Source organism: Haliotis cracherodii, unplaced genomic scaffold (assembly GCF_022045235.1).
Source record: "Haliotis cracherodii isolate W230 unplaced genomic scaffold, xgHalCrac1.p SCAF_18, whole genome shotgun sequence".
NCBI lineage: Eukaryota > Metazoa > Mollusca > Gastropoda > Lepetellida > Haliotidae > Haliotis > Haliotis cracherodii.
In genome coordinates, this window is record NW_027266273.1 from 17,934,684 (window position 1) to 17,954,633 (window position 19,950).

General features: G+C 44.0%; 1 protein-coding gene across 1 annotated transcript; it reads left to right on the forward strand.

Annotated features, from left to right (window-relative positions):
• Positions 1-2,055: 2,055 nt before the first annotated feature.
• On the forward strand, positions 2,056-19,950 carry LOC139465840 (carboxypeptidase B-like). Its single transcript, XM_071247777.1, has 12 exons — positions 2,056-2,189; positions 8,366-8,457; positions 10,919-10,994; positions 11,168-11,304; positions 12,736-12,832; positions 13,469-13,582; positions 15,370-15,474; positions 15,825-15,929; positions 17,312-17,405; positions 18,104-18,309; positions 18,820-18,892; positions 19,703-19,950. The coding sequence occupies exons 2-12, from the start codon at positions 8,369-8,371 to the stop codon at positions 19,903-19,905; spliced, it is 1,299 nt and encodes a 432-aa protein (XP_071103878.1). The 5' UTR covers positions 2,056-2,189; positions 8,366-8,368; the 3' UTR covers positions 19,906-19,950.

Here is a 19,950-nt window from a genome sequence, read left to right on the forward strand (position 1 = left end):
GCGCTACGACAGTTGTACGTGTATGTTAAAGTATGGAAGTTACGATCGTTTCAACGCTACGACTGTTGTAAGCTTATGTTAAAGTATGGAAATTACGATCGTTTCAGCGCTACGACAGTTGTAAGTGTATGTTAAAGTATGGGAATTATGATCCCAGGCTCCCCAAGGATAACTTGAGTTTACTGTTCGCGTTTTTACAATTAATATTCATACCGATATATGAATGAATATTGCTTAAACCCACAATCAGGAATATTTCAGCTACTCGTATATCACAGCGTCCTATGGATATTCGAGTTTGGGTAGACGACCATTGGGGCAGGATGACAGCAATCAGTAAATGCACCGACTCCTTTATCACTATTGATTGGTGTAGGAGAAATGACACTACGTCTCATAGCGTAAAACTATTCAAAGCAAAACTCAGTCATTATTAATCTCCATTCGGAGCTTCCCGTTTACGTGCATGTTCGAGATACATAAGTGAGATATTCTTCTCCGAAGAATGTAGAGGCCTGCACCCTGATTGGCTGATTAAACACTTCGCCAGTGGAATATCATATTTTATATTTTTATAATGTCTTCTTCTTTAACATAGTACCTACCATTACCCACCACTACCAACCACTAGCCTACCTACCACTTGTCTACCTACCATTACCCACCACTACCAACCACTAGCCTACCTACCACTACCTACCACTTGTCTACCTACCGCTACCTACCACTAGTCTACCTACCACTACCTACCACTAGTCTACCCACCACTACCAACCACTAGCCTACCTACCACTACCTACCACTTGTCTACCTACCACTACCTACCGCTACCTACCACTTGTCTACCTACCGCTACCTACCACTAGTCTACCTACCACTACCTACCACTAGTCTACCCACCACTACCAACCACTAGCCTACCTACCACTACCTACCACTTGTCTACCTACCACTACCTACCGCTACCTACCACTTGTCTACCTACCACTACCTACCGCTACCTACCACTAGTCTACCTACCACTACCTACCACTAGTCTACCCACCACTACCAACCACTAGCCTACCTACCACTACCTACCACTTGTCTACCTACCACTACCTACCGCTACCTACCACTAGTCTACCTACCACTACCTACCACTAGTCTACCCACCACTACCTACCACTTGTCTACCTACCACTACCTACCGCTACCTACCACTAGTCTACCTACCACTACCTACCACTAGTCTACCCACCACTACCAACCACTAGCCTACCTACCACTACCTACCACTTGTCTACCTACCACTACCTACCGCTACCTACCACTAGTCTACCTACCACTACCTACCACTAGTCTACCCACCACTACCAACCACTAGCCTACCTACCACTACCTACCACTTGTCTACCTACCACTACCTACCGCTACCTACCACTAGTCTACCTACCACTACCTACCACTAGTCTACCCACCACTACCAACCACTAGCCTACCTACCACTTGTCTACCTACCACTACCTACCGCTACCTACCACTAGTCTACCTACCACTACCTACCACTAGTCTACCCACCACTACCTACCTCTACCCACCTCTACCTACCACTACCAACCACTAGTCTACCTACCACTACCTACCACTAGCCTACCTACCACTTGTCTACCTACCTCTACCTACCTCTACCCACCTCTGCCAACCACTACCAACCACTAATCTACCTACCACTACCCACAACTACCAAACATCACACTGAACAAACCCAGCTGAGAGGAGGGAGTTTGATGCCTCACCATAAACCAACTTATTCATCTCATGGCATGACAACTTAACGACGCCCACGAACATGGTGATAATGATGACTAACCAAGAAAATTACCCTGCCGAATCTGAAATTCGAACCAACGATCAGCGGATCCGGGCACAGTTAAGGGATGAAACTCTGTATCTCAATATACGGCGCCTCAGACTACTCGCGTAGCCCCATACCGACAGGTAGCAGACTGTTTTAAACAGATCAGGACAAGTGACGGTCATGAGGAGAGCATCCTAGTACATGTACGTGGTTGTGTCTGTCCCAGTGGGAAATCTTAATTATCACCCTCACGTTGGGCCACATCGAGAAAAGAGTTCATGACCTCTCGTATAACAAGAGCCAGTGTCTGATTACACCACAAGTACACACGGACGTGTCCTCATTACATGTAAGTACAATGTATATAGATATATATATAATCTTAAAGTGTCGAAATCCAAGTAAGTATAATGGCAATTAATTCGCAAAAAAAAGCCAAGTATTAGAAAGTGACAGAATGTCGATTCAGCATTTATATTGATATGCACAGATATGTTTCATTGAGCACTTAAACTCCGTGGCCCGATGACCATTGAATGGATTTGTCTGATAATGGTTTACTTGAGTTATTTTACATATATTTTAATATTGTTAACATCGACATGATAATATTGCCATTCACAATGAAGCCATGAGCACATATGCACTTTTGAGGTCTTTATAGACATTTAGAAGTCGGATATGATGACGACAAAGATCTTAAGGATAACAACTTCTATTTTAAACAAACACAACATTCCAAGACTACTTCTTGCCCTCCCGGGGCGGTCGGGTAGCCTAGTGGTTAAAGCGTTCGCTCGTCACGCCGAAGACCCAGGTTCGATTCCCGACATGTGTACAATGTGTGAAGCCCATTTCTGGTGTCCCCCGCCGCGATATTGCTGGAATATTGCTAAAAGTGGCGTAAAACCATACTCACTCACTCACTCACTCTTGCCCTCCCATAAGGTGATATAAAAATGTTTGCAGTGAATGTATAAAAGGCTAAATGTCTGTTCGGATTTGGGTCTGATCTGCGATTATTCAATAATTATAATTCTTTGCACACGTGATTGACACGTGGTCCTGCAAGCAGCTACGTCATGTTTACGCTTCACCTCTGAAACTGACAACGTTAAATTACTGTTATGTTCCCTTATTTAAACACCATCACGTGCAAATAACGTCAAGATATTTAACCTTCTAATATAAATACCACATACTGCAGGTCAGGGACTTGGGACTTGGATATAGGGCCAAGGGGACATTTTAGAAATCTTGTAAACATTCATAAACAATTAAAACTAGGTCTGTCCGATAATACTGTAGATAAGCGTTACCTTTCTACCGACCTAGGCCAGTATTTAATGACGTCAAATGGCTGCCACCCAGGCTGGTTGTGTGCATAGACATCAATGGTGGTGTTCTATAGCGAGGAGTGGGCTTTGTGAGAGAGTCAAGCTGTGCGACCGTCAAGATAAACGACTTTATAGTTGCCCAACAAAACCCTCCTGGCTTTCTGGTTTATCTCTTACTGTTTGATAAAGTCACAAGCGGAGTGGGTCATACAAGGTAGGTGGGTGAAAAAACATGAAAGACATCTGTATCTTATATAAAAATAGAACCATTTTGCACGTTTGTAATCGTCATTTACAGTATTGTTTTCATGACGTAGATGTCAAATATTAAGTATATACACTGCCCGGCAAAGGAAAGTATACCCATGTTGCATGGTGGCTAATATGAAACAAACAAGAAAGTGTATACTTTCTTTTGTTCTGCTGTATATGTACCTTTTATCCGAGTCGCAATTCTTTGCTTCTTGTTCAGATTGAAATGTATTTGAATATGAAAAGTATGAATTACAAACCATGCAACCCGTGAAGAATAGGTCTTCAGCAACCCATGTTTGCCATAAAAGGTGTCTATGCTTGTCGTAAGTGGCGACTAACGGGATCGGGTGATCAGGCTCGCTGACTTGGAAAGTGGCCCATGGTATTTATCGTAATAGAAGGAGAATACACTAGGTACTCGGAGGTATCGGACGGAAAGAACGATAATCAATGTGTGTGTGTACAATAATCAATGTATGTATGTGTGTGTGTGTGTGTGTGTGTGTGTGTGTGTGTGTTAATGAGTGTGTGTGTATGTATGCATGTGTGTATGTGTGCATGCCTGCCAGAGAGTAAGACGGACAGACAGACAGACAGACAGACAGACAGAACCAGAGAACATCACTCAAGGATAGTGAATAAGGTTGATTAACATCGACACCAATGTAACTTACCTAATGCCCTGTCATATATTATCACAATGACGAACTAGGACAAAACGTGTTTTTTCACCGAATGATTACTTATCGTACTTATATAACACAATATGGAGTTGAAGCATTATACACCCAGTCACGTACTGACCGCCTGTGTAGAGCGTCACAACAGACTCTCGGTCCAGGAAGCGTGTGCGAGAGTCGCATTTTGAAACGTAAGCACGGACTTCCGTCTGTGGCAAGTCCCACACGAAGACGCACAATTCCAGTGAACGTTTCTGAATTGTCTGATGCGGAATAGTCTTTTCCAACGACTCTGTACCTGCGAGTGAGTGATTACTTATTTATCATAATTATCTGATCTTTTGATATCTGTATCGCGATTTAACGAAACATCCTCGTGACATTTTTGGAAGAACTTGATGACGCCCTTGATCTATGTTCCCTTACTTACTTCCATCAGTATATATACATGAACTACATATCCTCCCTGCAGTAGATTTCCTTCGATTTCTGTCCATGAACTGTGACAGTTTCCGATGTGTCGGCTTACCGTGTCACGTTTAAGAGATATCAGGCTATTGGCCCGGGAAGACACATAGATAGATCATCGTTACCTTCTCTCCTCAAAACATTCACCCGAGAGTGTTATCAGCGTGCCTTGATTACTTAGAGTTGCTGAGGCCCTTGTCACGCACGTCATTACATTGGCTGGTTGAGACCCTTGTCACGCACGTCATTACATAGGCTGGTTGAGGCCCTTGTCACGCACGTCGTTACATTGGCTGGTTGATGCCCTTGTCATGCACGTCATTACATAGGTTGGTTGCGGCCCTTGTCACGTACGCCATTACATAGGTTGGTTGATGCCCTTGTCACGTACGTCATTACATAGGCTGGTTGTGACCCTTGTCACGTACGCCATTACATAGGCTGGTTGAGGCCCTTGTCACGCAAGTCATTACATAGGCTGGTTGATGCCCTTGTCACGTACGCCATTACATAGGCTGGTTGAGGCCCTTGTCACGCACGTCATTACATTGGCTGGTTGAGGCCCTTGTCACGCACGTCATAATATAGGCTGTCTGAGGCCCATGTCACGCACGTCATTACATAGGCTGGTTGAGGCCCTTGTCACGCACGTCATTACATAGGCTGGTTAAGGCCCTTGTCACGCACGTCATTACATAGGCTGGTTAAGGCCCTTGTCACGCACGTCGTTACATAGGCTGGTTGAGGCCCTTGTCATGCACGTCGTTACATAGACTTGCAGAGGCCCTTGTCACGCACGTTATTATATAGACTTGCGGTGTCCCTTGTCACGCAGTTATTACATAGACTTACTGAAGCCCTTGTCACGCCCATCATTTGATAGATGCATGTCATCGTATCCCAGTTGCGTAGACCGATGCTCATGATGTCAATCACTGGATTGTCGGGTCCAGACTCGACTATTTACAGACCGACGACATATAGCTGAAATTTTGCTGACAATAAACAAACAAACAAAAACTTAGGACCACTTAGCGGGTGGTCCGCGACGAGTAGTACGATGGATAGGTGCGTGTCCTCGGCTAACAACGAGTTCCAGTGGCGCGTTCAATAACACATAAAAGTACGTGCTGATGTGAGATACACGATGACTGTAAAAACGGTGACGGCTAATTTGCACAGATAACGGTCATGGTTATTTCATGTATATCGCCGCACTCAGCAATATTCCAGCGGTCTGTAAATAATCCAGTCTGGACCAAACGATCCAGTGATTGACATCATGAGCATCGGTCCACTCAGCTGAGATACGATCAACCAAGTCAGGGATCCTGACCAACCGATCCCGTTAGTCGCCCCTTACGACAAGCATTGTCGACTTTTACGGCAATCATGGATTGCTTAAGACCTATTCTACCCCGGATCTTCACGGGTCGCATAGATAACAACAACTGAGAAGTCCCTTGACAACGAGGGGAACTCATTTGCTGTAAATATGGAATATTGTTTTTGGCCCCTGAGAACTCTAATGAGTAGTGTCATGTCATTCATCTGATGCGCTTTGGTGTTGATGCAAACAGGCTTGCTTTTTATTTCCGTCATTCTTTCTCCATGTAATTGATTACATTATAGACCAATTTTCGAGATTGTATAATATGGCCATGCTTACCTGGCATGTTTATTTGTTTGTAATTAACTTCTGTCGCACTTTTTGAGAATTCTGGTATCCACTTGTCACTCCGACCTCTGAAGAGTCTTATGAGCTGCACGTGCGTCCATGAGAGTGTAGTCAATGTCATCGTCATTACCTGCACGTGCATAACATGCTGAGGCCCTTTCCACACACATCATACCGTAGACTTGCTGAGGCCTTTGCCATACACCTCATTACTTTGACTTTTTGTTTTGAGGTTCTTGTCATACACTTCTTGAATAGATTTGTTTGGGAATCGTAACGCACTCATAATTACTTACACTTGAAGAGGCCCTTGTCATGCATCTCATTACATGGATTTGCTTAGGTTATTGTCATACACCTCATTACATAGACTTGTAGTTTGGTTCCTTGTCATACACCTCATTACATAGACTTGCTGACGGGTCCCTTGTCATACACCTCATTACATAGACTTGATAACGGGTCCCTTGTCATACACCTCATAAGGTGAGGTGAAATGGGGTTTAACGTCGCGTACAAGATTATTGCATTTATATAGCGATGTGCATACACTTGTGTGTGTAGCTGCTTGTACTGATGCCGATTTATAGTGCTGGCACACTGAGATACCATGTCGCAGTTTAACATGAAAACCCCACTCAGACACAGTATACTAACTCCGAGCCGACCAATCCTTGTTTTAGCCCCTTAATGCCGAACGCCAGACAGGGTAACAACAAGTACAATATTTTAACGTCTTTAGGTATGACGCGGCCGGGGATCAAACCCCGGACTTTCCGCTCTACCACTAGACCACGGAGGCGGTCCATACACCTCCTTACACAGACTTGCTGAAGCCTTTTTCATAGTCCTCATTACATAGTCCTGTTGAGGTAAACGTCAAACCTCATTTCTTAGACTGAGTCACTTGTTACACATCCCATTACATCGACTTGCTGGATCCTTGTCGTATACCTCATTACGTAGAGGGGAATGTCCGAGTTACTCTCCATTCCCTAAAAATAATGAAGCAGAGGCCAATTATTTTTAAGGAATGGAGAGTTACGAGGATATTCCCCTACTCAAAACTCATCCCTACTTTTACACTTTGACAAAATATTCAGTTGTGGAAAATATTTGAAAAATAAACCAGAACTCTTTCTTGTCTGTGTTTAGACTGCGTGAGTCGCCCTTGCGTGATGCACGAGGAATACGTTCTCTGCCGCTGTTGCACGTGCGCCCTGCTTCGTCGCGAGCTGACATTTGCAAAGCATGGTTCACGGCTCTTCATAATTTCGTTGGGTCCTAAACTAGTATTTATCAATCACTTACACATTGTCAATACATATTGACGGGAATAATAGGAAATATAGAGCCACGAACAAGGATATATATATTAACCTGATTTGTTTTTTCTCGTCAAAGGTTTATCTAATTGCTATAAATATGAACATTGTATAGGTAACGGGGCGGTCGGGTAGCCCAGTGGTTAAAGCGTTCGCTCGTCACGCCGAAGGCCCGAGTTCGATTCCCGACATGGGTACAATGTGTGAAGCCCATTTCTGGTGTCCCCCGCCGTGATATTGCTGGAATATTGCTAAAAGCGGCGTAAAACCAAACTCACTCACTCACTTGTATAGGTAACCTGCTCTAACACAAACTACATACATATAATATTGAGATTTTAAGCAGCATGCAACATTATGAAAATGTTTAATAGTTAATTTCACACAATACCTTCATGTGCCGCCGTAGCTGAGGTTGACAATTACACGTTCTCAGATCAAACGTTGCTTGTTCGAACCCCGCTGGCGACACATGTTTTCGGGAAAAAAATTGAAATTATTCACTTGTCAGTAAATGTAAAAAATAGTTCCGCCTATTTCAACTGGAAATTAATTCAAATATTGGTTCAAGATAATGTATAGTTGACAAAAAACTCTCCATTTCTGACAATTAATGGAGCGTTCAAACAATAGAATGACGTCACAGGTGTGTTTTCATAAGAATTATTTGCTGATAATTAGAGCAATCACATGGAACATATAGATTTTTAAGTTTACAGCTGCAGCGCGCACCTGCTACATGCAACCCGCTGTGTACTTATACCTATGCCTTTCTCCTGTAGAGAATGATTGGAGTGTGGTACGTGCTGGTGGCGACTCTTGTCGCCGTCGATGTATCTGTAGCAGACGACACACAGAGGATACGCTATGATGGGTAAGATGTTGCTGGCGTTGATTCAAGATAGTTATTAATTCACGATTGTTACAGCTTTCGTTTTTTTCTTTCTTAACAGTATTATTGTAACAAAGAAATATGTAAATACGTTAGATTTGTTTGCTGTCATATACTCTTCTCTTATAATCGAAGAGTTCATGGTGAAAACTCGTTTTATGGTTTTGGTTTGCCTGTAGTCGAAGATATGTACTGATTATAAGTCATTCTCATTTATAAATACAGTAAAATACGGTTATAACGAACACGCTTATAACGAACTGACGGATATAACGAACTTACTTTTTAGTCCCGACTATTTGCTGTAGTTATGCTGTATATATGCTTATAACGAACTACGGTTATAACGAACTAAAAATAGTAGTCCCTTTGAGTTCGTTATAACCGTAGTTCACTGTAATCGTGATTGTACAGTTGAGGTGAGTTTTCGTTTAAAACTCGTTTACTTTTTACCAAAACTGCACAACACCTGTTGATCAGAGGGCTCTATAGGTGGTAAGCATGTGGCAGACTGAGAGAGCGAAGCACCTCAACAACAGCAGGTAACAACGCCACATCCGTGTAAAATGAACTGTTTGTTCGTTTATTGTTTAACGCCACATTCAGCAATATTTCAGCTATATGACGGCTGTCTGTAAATAAGCAAGTCTGGTCTATTTATCCATCTACATGGATCTACGCATTTAGGATAACATGACATGTATCAACCAAGTTTGCGATCCTGACAATACAATCCCATTAGTATTTGCCTCTTAAAATAAGCATGGGCTGCTGAAGACCAATCCTAACCTGGATCTTCACGGAGCTGTAAATAAACTCAACGTGACGAGGTACATGATTAAACTCCGGATCGGATAAGAAGGATTATCCTACCTCCATGTCAGAATGCTGAGATCTGATTGGTTCATGTGATCTTGATAAAATATGATGTCTCCCGCCTTGGAGGGAAATAAATTTCACAGCTGGGGAGAAATAAATCCTTATACGTCGCCACGAAGAAAACAGGTTGCACATGGATTGCTGCGAGGAAAAATAAATCCTTTATTCCCCGCTTCGAAGCAAAAGGCCTCACGCTTTACCCCGAATCAATGAAAGTCACATGATACAGCACACGTGAACCTCAACTCAATCGAACAGCTGTTTTCTATCAATTTTCAATTTATTTGAATTCTTTTCCAATGTCATATTAAAACATGTCGGTAAGTTAACTTCGTTGTAGCAGGATCACTCGGGGTACAAGTTTTTTTTGTGCGTCCCGCGTTAGGTTGATACCCCAGCCGCATCCGGTTCGTGGTATCAAACCCAATGCGGGTCGCATAAAACCCCCTGTTCCCCGAGTGATTCTAATACAACTTGTAGTGTATGTTGTATACAGAGGGGACAATCACTATCTCGTGTTGTATAACACAGTGTAGGTTGTATGCAGAGGGGACAATCACTATCTCGTGTTGTATAACACAGTGTAGGTTGTATGCAGAGGGGGCAGTGACTATCTCGTGTTGTATAACACAGTGTATGTTGTAGACAGAGGGGCCAGTGACTGTCTCGTGTTGTATAACACAGTGTATGTTGTAAACAGAGGGGCAGTGACCATCTAGTGTCGTATAACACGGTGTATGTTGTATACAGAGGAGACAGTGACTGTCTCGTGTGGTATAACACGGTGTATGTTGTAGACAGAGGGGACAGTGCCTATCTCGTGTTGTATAACACAGTGTATGTTGTAAACAGAGGGAGCAGTGACTGTCTCGTGTTGTATAACACAGTGTATGTTGTAGACAGAGGGGGCAGCCACTATCTCGTGTTGTATAACACAGTGTATGCTGTAGACGGAGGGGGCAGTGCCCATCTCGTGTTGTATAACACAGTGTATGTTGTAAACAGAGGGAGCAGTGACTGTCTCGTGTTGTATAACACAGTGTATGTTGTATACAGAGGAGACAGTGACTGTCTTGTGTTGTATAACACAGTGTATGTTGTAGACAGAGGGGGCAGCCACTATCTCGTGTTGTATAACACAGTGTATGTTGTAAACAGAGGGAGCAGTGACTGTCTCGTGTTGTATAACACAGTGCATGTTGTAGACAGAGGGGGCAGTGACTATCTCGTGTTGTATAACACAGTGTATGTTGTAGACAGAGGGGAAGTCGTTATCTCGTGTTGTATATAACAGTGTATGTTGTAGATAAAAGAGGCAGTGACTATCTCGTGTTGTATAACACAGTGTATGTTGTAGACAGAGGGGACAGTCGTTATCTCGCGTTGTATAACACAGTGTATGTTGTATACAGCGGGGGCAGTGACTATCTCTTCTCGTATAACACGGTGTTCTGCTACAACCTACTATATCAGCTGTAACGACATCCTCTCCAGCCACACACTCCTCCTCATCACACATCCCTCACCACGTACTCTAACAGTGTTGTGTTGTACTCTGACACAGGTACACCGTCCACCAGGCTGTTTCCTCCTCCCATGACCAGTTCCAGAAGTTTAAATCCGAGGCCAGCCACATACCTGTAAGTCATATAGAGACAAGGATGAATATGAATTAGGCTTATTAACCTAAAACGTTAATTTCAACCAGTAATATATCAAACCATAACAAGCTATCTTTCTTTCGAGCCCTGCACGGGCCACACGTGCCTTGAAACATCGCACGCTCCTCACAGTTGTGTTGCCTGTTGGACAGTTGAACTTTTGGCACGTACCTCACGCCGTCAACGACACGCTCGACGTCATGGTCGGTCCCGAGGCGCTGAACGATCTCCAGGCGGTGTTTGACAAACTCAAGATGGAGTCAAAGCAGGTGGTTGATAATGTGGAAAGGTAAATATACTTGAACTTTCTTAATAGTTCGTAAACCTAGACGCGGATTACTCCCTCCTATCCAGTTTTCAAAATCAACGTTGTAAAGTTCAATCCAAATCATAAAAATCATACGTATCCCAGGTGAAGGTATGTGAAATACGAATGGCAGGAGACGTTACGTGTAACATGTTTGACACAACGTTTTTTTAACCTATGACTGGCAAGAGTACGTATGATAAGTGACAATACGTATATTACGAATGATAGGTGACGTTACGTGCCTCACGTACGATAAGTGACAATATGTGTATTATGTATGACAGGTGACGTAAACTGACGTTACGTGCAACATATTTGATACAACGTGCTTTACCTATGACTGGCGAGGGTACGTATGATAAGTGACAGTATGTATATTACGAATGATAGGTGACGTTACGTGCAACACGTACGATAAGTGACAGTACGTGTATTACGTATGACAGGTGACGTTACGTGCAGCACGTATGATAAGTGACAGTACGTGTATTACGAATGATAGGAGACGTTACGTGCAGCACGTATGATAAGTGACAGTACGTGCATTGCCCACGACAGGTGACGTTACGTGCAACACGTATGATAAGTGACAGTACGTGTATTACGTATGACAGGTTACGTTACGTGCAGCACGTGCGATAAGTGACAGTACGTGCATTGCCAATGACAGGTGACGGAATGTACACTACGTAAGACAGTTGAATGTACGTGCAATACAACGGACAGATGACATACTTTCGGACACATAACGTATATACAGGTGCTATGCGATGTTCAGTAAGTGTAACACAGGTGACGTTACGTTCCCTACGTGTATAATGTGAGCAAGGTGATGATACGTAAAGTACGTGTCAAACTCAACAGAACGTATTACAGGTCACACGATCAGTAATTTCTGTAATTTTGTACATGTATTGCATTATATAGATTCAGTCAAAGTAACAAATCCGTGTCCATATTTATCCAGTGACATTTGTTAATTGATAATGCATAATGTTAGGTAGCGAAAGTATAAAACGCTAATCGGTACCGCTTTGTTGCCCTATTTATGTTGGTTGTACCTCAGATGGATGAAACAGCTTGCACTAAGTGCTTTCCGTGTTGTTTCATTTCCAATCGGCCTTTCATCTAAATATTGCTTATTATTTCATCGGGTTGACGTTGGCATTGACGTTGGCATTGACGTTGGCATTGACGTTGGCATTGACGTTGGCGTTGGCGTTGGAGTTGGCAAGGCAAGATTTCGCGCTAGTTGTTTTGGTCACTGTGTTTCATATACATAAATACTGGGGGATATATAAAATATACCAAAGCAAACCTAGATTTAACCAGGACAGATGAAATTATCGACAGTTGATGAATTACTGACTCCGGCATATAACTGTTTTCACCCAATACCCTACATTGCAGCCTGTTTGAGAAGGAACGTCGATCCATGCACCACATCAAGCGCCGCGCCACCCCCTCCATCCACTCCTACACCGTCAACTACCACTCCTACTCAGAGGTGGGGCCGATGCTTCTACCTCTCATCAGAGTTCAACTTTATTAACAGATATATTTCACCATTGCCATTAATGGAGATTATGGGTAGAAATTGTGTGGCCGGTTGCAATGGGGCTTTCGATCAGGCTTACAAATGTGTGAATGTTTATTAAGAGTTGAAATTGTTGCGATGGCAACCATATGAAAAGAAATATATTTTTACGGTACGTTATCGATATACCAAGAGTGAGTGAGTGAGTTGGGTTTAACGCTGCTTTGACGGCGCGTCAGCTGAATGTGTGAGGAAGTGATACATGTCTTCGACGTTTGCCATTTTGGTGAAACACACGACCACGGGTATGGTGCTGACAAACCTAAAACATAATCAGGGCGAATCGGGATTCGAACCAACGATTATAGGTTTCTCCACAGAGAAACTGCACCACCCCAGACGCCTGGGCCATCCGTGTCCCCAGGCCCCAGCAGAAAGCGTGGATCGTTGCTTGTGTTATTTACAAATGGTTTCCTAAATCATGAGTCCCTGTGACATAACAATTAATGCTGTGGTGCGGACTGCAGCGTTAAACAATCTTCACTTTGGCACCATGAATGCCTAGACGTATTTGTAAATGCTTGACACAGTGCGTCTTGGCCACAGATTATTGACTACCTCCAAGCCGTGTCCAGCAGTAGAGCCAAGTCCCAAAACGTCCACGCCGACGTGTTCTCCATCGGGAAGACCACGCAGGGCAAAGACCAGGCCATGATCAAGGTACAGACAGAAGGCCATAGCTACGTCACGCCTTGGTCAGGGGGTGTTTAATTGTAGGATTGCCGGAACACGGGAGCGCGGGAGTGTTTCAATACTACATAAGTGTTTAGTTATGAGATTGGTATTGTCTTGAGGTGAGGCGTTTTTCAGTGTTTCAGAACAACATGAAGCCACGACTGATGATATTTAGCTGTTATCGGTTGTGAACAGACGTAGATAAAGTGTTCAGAACATCAAGCCACGACTGAAAGTATTTAGTTGTTATCAGTTTGTGGTCATACGAAGATAAAGTGTTCCAAACAACATCAGGTCATCACCCAGAACATTTACTTTTCATCGGTCGTGGCCTTGACTGATGTTATTGAGCTGCTATCGGTCGTAAGCAGACGTAGATAAAGAGTTCATAACAACAGCATGACATGACTGATGTTATTTAGTTGTTATCGGTTGTGGTCAGACGTTGAAAAAGTGTTTCAGAACAAAATCAAGTCATGACAGAGAGTATTGAGTTATCAGTCAAAGACAAAGTGTTTCATAACAACATCATGACATGACTGAGAGTATTTAGTTGTTATCAGTTCGTGGTGATAAAGTGTTTCATAACAACATCATGACATGACTGAGAGTATTTAGTTGTTATCAGTTCGTGGTGATAAAGTGTTTCAGAACAACATCATGACATGACTGAGAGTATTGAGCTATCAGTCAAAGACAAAGTGTTCATAACAACATCATGACATGACTGAGAGTATTTAGTTGTTATCAGTTCGTGGTGATAAAGTGTTTCATAACAACATCATGACATGACTGAGAGTATTTAGTTGTTATCAGTTGGTGGTGATAAAGTGTTTCAGAACAACATCATGACATGACTGAGAGTATTTAGTTGTTATCAGTTCGTGGTGATAAAGTGTTCATAACAACATCATGACATGACTGAGAGTATTTAGTTGTTATCAGTTCGTGGTGATAAAGTGTTCATAACAACATCATGACATGACTGAGAGTATTTAGTTGTAACAGTTCGTGGTGATAAAGTGTTTCAGAACAACATCATGACATGACTGAGAGTATTTAGTTGTTATCAGTTCGTGGTGATAAAGTGTTTCAGAACAACATCATGACATGACTGAGAGTATTTAGTTGTTATCAGTTGGTGGTGATAAAGTGTTTCAGAACAACATCATGACATGACTGAGAGTATTTAGTTGTTATCAGTTGGTGGTGATAAAGTGTTTCAGAACAACATCATGACATGACTGAGAGTATTTAGTTGTTATCAGTTGGTGGTGATAAAGTGTTTCAGAACAACATCATGACATGACTGAGAGTATTTAGTTGTTATCAGTTGGTGGTGATAAAGTGTTTCAGAACAACATCATGACATGACTGAGAATATTTAGTAGTTATCAGTTCGTGGTGATAAAGTGTTTCAGAACAAGATCATGACATGACTGAGAGTATTTAGTTGTTATCAGTTCGTGGTGATAAAGTGTTTCAGAACAACATCATGACATGACTGAGAATATTTAGTAGCTATCAGTTCGTGGTGATAAAGTGTTTCAGAACATCAGGTCAGAGTTGTTAAACTGAACAAAGCGGGTAGACGCCTGTTGTGTTTCTGAAGTATTTCGACACACACGTTAGGTAGTGGTAGGAAGGTCAATAGATCGTATTTTCTGCAGTGAAATAGTAGGTCGTCATGAAGAGCCCTATAACATGAACACCAGCTTTAGAGTATTGGTTGCCGCAAGGATCATGACACGATGTTGCCACTTACTTTGTAGATCTATCGCAACGACGGAAGAGCGAAGCCGGCCATTTTGATTGATGGAGGAATACATGCTCGGGAGTGGATCGCTCCTGCCGTCGTCATCAACTTCATCTACCAGGTGAGTGGATGCGGGGACGGGGGCGGAATTGAGTGACAGGGGTGAGTGAGTTGAGTTTTACGCCGCTTTTAACAGTTTTCAAGTTATATCACGGCGTCTCAGCTCAGTGTGTGAAGGAAGCCCGAAGTGATGCAGGCCTCAGACGTTTACCACTTCGAGTACAATAATAGGTTTCCAGCGAGCCGAACGGACGCAACTCTGCACAGCGAATTGCGGCGCCTTAGACGACTCGGCTAGAAAAAGAGGTGTTATATATTGAAAAAAATATGTGGCATTCAGAAGAAAGGTGATGTTAGATTTACATAACAACTGCAGTATGCTTCCTACCTCATAGAGCCATTGCGTTTCAGTTGGCCTTCAGCAGCGATAATCAAATCAGCACTATGCTGGGGGACTTTGACTGGTACCTCATGCCCCTGGTCAACCCTGACGGATACGAATACAGCCGCCTCAGGGTAAGACGGAGTGGATAGGGTAGACAGCAAGGGACCGGGTGAACAGGATATAGGGCGTAGACATTGAGGTAGACAGGGGCGAGGTGAGATGATATTGGGTTTAACTCATATAGCGACGTGCATGAGTGTGGACCCGTTATGATCCGGGGTAGAATAGGACTTCAGCAACCCCTTCTTGTCGTAAGCGTGCGTCTGTGCGTGCTTGCGTGAGTACTAGTCCGGACTATGGTGGTTTGATTGGTCTAACCCACTAAAATACTATGCCGCAATGTAACATGAATACTCGACCCGTGAAGAGCCGGGGTAGATCTTCGTAAAAGGCGGCTATTTTGTTGTAAGAGGCGACTAACGGGATCGGGCGGTCAGACTCGCTGACTTGGTTGATGCATGTCATTGATCCCAATTGCGTGCATCGATTGATCATGATGTCATTCACTGGATTATCTCGTCCAGACTCGATTATTTACAGACCGCTGTCATAAAGCTGGAATATTGCAGAGTGAGGCGTTAAACAACAAATAAACCAACAAAAAGTGGACGTGACGCTTAAAGATATCTGTTTTGAAGATGCGTGTTTTTTATCTGACATTCTTTTGTTTGTGTCCACAACAATGTTATTTTCGAAAGGTGTTTCTGGAATATTATCACACTTGGAACCAAGGCACCCATTTTGAACGTCACGTCCGTCGCAGGGGGATTTATATCTAAGTTTGACGAAGAAACAAATAAGAGCATGAATGTGCATGTGTGGCTTATTGTTGTATTCCAGATTTGTGTCTGTTTCATAGAGCTACCCCACTGAGATGCCTGGCGAGCGTAGACATGAATACCCCAAACATACACATTAAGCTCACTGCGTCGGCCAGTATTTAGGGGTAGACTGGAGGACGGGGTAGACAGGGTGGGACATAGACAGGGAAGGGCAGGGTGGAACATAGACGTGTAGACAGAGGTGAGGTGAGGTGAGGTGAAATTGGGTTTAACGTCGCGTCCAAGATTGTTGCACTTATATAGCGACGTGCATGCACGTGTGTGTGTGTGTGTGGCTGCTTGTCCGGACTAATGCCGATTTAAAGTGCTAACTCACTGAGATACAATGCCGCAGTTTAACATGAATACCCCACTCAGACACATTATACTGACTCCGAGCCGACCAGTTCTTGTTTTAGCCACTTAATGCCAAGCGCCAGACAGGGTAACAACAAGTACCATCTTTTAACGTCATTTGGTATGACGCGGCCGGGGATCGAACCCCGGACCTTCCGCTCTCCGGGCGGATGCTGTACCACTTGACCACGGAGGCGGTCAGTGTAGACAGAGAGGGGAACATGAACTTATGAAGCCGTTATTGTGATGTGATATGTCAGTGGTGTTTGTTACAGGACAGGTCGTGGAGGAAGACGATGAACGTCAACGCTCACAGCTCCTGTAAAGGCACCGACGCCAACAGGAACTTCGGCTACCACTGGAACCCATGTGAGAACACTTTCTCAGTCTGGCCACAAGATCTCACGCATTGTTGCATGTATCTTATAGGCAATGTGGCCATAGGTATACAGACAGGTACTGACAGGACCAGTTTGTGGATGTTATTGCGGAGCGTCATTGTGATGTCCAAGTCAGTCCTACAAGACCGTGGTCTAGTGGCAGAGCATGCACACAGAGACCGGAAGGTCCGGGTTTTGATCCCCGGCTTCGTTATATCAAAGCACGTTAAAAGATTGTACTTGTTGTTACCCTGTCTGGCGTTCGGCATTTAACGGCTTAAACAAGGACTGGTCGGCCCGTAGGCAGTATACTGTGTCAGGGTGGGGTATTCATGTTAAACTGTGACATGGTATCTCAGTGGGCTGGCACTACAAAATCGGCATTAGTCCGGACTAGTACAAGCAGCCACACACACTCGTCGCTATATAAGTGCAATAATCTTGGACGCGACGTTCAACCCTATTTCACCGCACCTCACCTATAAACAAAGAAGAACTTAACAAATGTTTTGGCATTAAGAAGTGCATGGCATGTTAAACGTCTAGGACCATCATCACTTCAGGTTTTCCACCCACATCAAGCAGCAAGCCGTGATATAACTGAAATACCGTTCAAAGCGGCGTTAAACCCAACTCACTCAACTCATTCATCAAGCGATTTCAGGCATGTCTCTGTCTCCCTCACAGATTCCGGCGGCAGCACCAACCCTTGCGAGGAAGTGTTTGCCGGCGACCACAGCTTCTCCATCCCGGAGTCCATCAACCTCGGCAACTTCATGAGACAGCACGGGCCCTCCATCAAGGCCTACCTCACCTTCCACTCCTACGGCCAGTACTTCCTCTACCCATACGGCTACAGCAGCTCCGCAGTCGCACCAGACTATGCTGAACTGGTACGTCACGGATGAGGCCCCCTTAATCACTCGGGGATACGGGCGCCCAGTCGTTGAAGGCGCCGCAATACGCTGTGCGGAGTTGCGTCCTTTAGCCGCCCTGGAAACCTATGATCGTGTGTCCGAATCCAAAATTTGCCCTGGTCATGTTTGATAACTTGTAGGCTTATCAGCGCCATACCCGTGCTTGTTGTTTAAGCAAAACGGTAAACGTCTGAGAACAACATCACTTAGAGTTTTCCTCCCACATCAAGCCGTGATGTAATTGAAATACTGTTTAAAGCGGCGTTAAACCGAGTGAGTGAGTGAGTGAGTGAGCATGGTGTTACGCCGCTTTTAGCAATATTCCAGCAATATCACGGCGGTGGACACCAGAAATGGGCTTCACATATTGTACCCATGTCGGCGTGACGATTGGTTTTTTTTAATGTAGATCTATACACCTCGAAAAGGCTTAGCACCGCATACTATATATTCAAACTAAAATAACAATTTTTCTGACAATTCCAGGCTTCCTTGGCTCGGGCCATGGTGCAGGCTATGTCCAGCAGCTACGTCATAGGGTCGTCCGGGAAGGATCTGTGTAAGTATCACCAGCTAAACCAGCGTCTTCTTAGTGGCACCCGTACCCGTGAAGATCCGGGTTAGAATAGATCTTCAGCAACCAATCTTTGTCGTAAGGGGTGACTTACGGGATCGGGTGGTCAGACGCAGTGACTTGGTTGATGCAAGTCATCGTATCCCAAATGCGCACATCGATGCTCATGGTGTCTATCACTGGATTGTCTGGTCCAGACTCGATTATTTACAGAACGCCGTCATATAGCTTTACTATTGCTGAGTGCGGCCTTAAACAACAAACAAACTGACATAGTGGCGCCCGGGAATGTTTCAATATTATTGTCGTCATTGGAACAAAACATTCAGCTCATAACTCTTTGTTTTCCCTTATTTCCCAATTTCAAAATGCCATGGTTTATTAATGATACTATTAATAGTACACTTGTAAAACGCATAACTCCACACGCAGTGTACGCTCAAAGCGCACAAAAATGCTGTAATGACTGCACGTTGTAAGCAAGTTTCAAGGGGCACGGGTGGCCCAGTCGTCTTAGGCGCCGCGATTCGCTGACCAGAGTTGCGTCCCTTGGGCACGCCAGAAACCTATGATTGTGGGTTCGAATCCCGGTTCGCCCCAATTATGTTTCTAGGTTTGTCAGCACCATACCCGTGCTCGTGGGTTTCACCGAAGTGGTAAACGTCTTAGACCTGCATCACTTCAGGCTTTCCTCCCACATTAAGCTGACACGCCGTGATATAACTGGAATACTGTTAAAAGCGGCCTTAAACCCAACTCACTCACTCACTAAGCAAGTTTCTATAACCCTTGCAGATCCAGCCGCTGGGGGGTCCGATGACTATGCCAAGGGCGCTTGTGGAATCAAGTACTCCTACACTGTGGAGCTACCCCCACGGGACTCGGTCGGAGGGTACACGGGCTTCATCCTTAGCCCCTCGCAAATACCCATCGTTGCAGCAGATACACTCACGGGACTAAAAGCTTTCGCCATTGAGCTGGCTCGAAGACTACATTGACCACGTGTATAGAACTGTCTTGGGATTAAATGTATACATATCTAG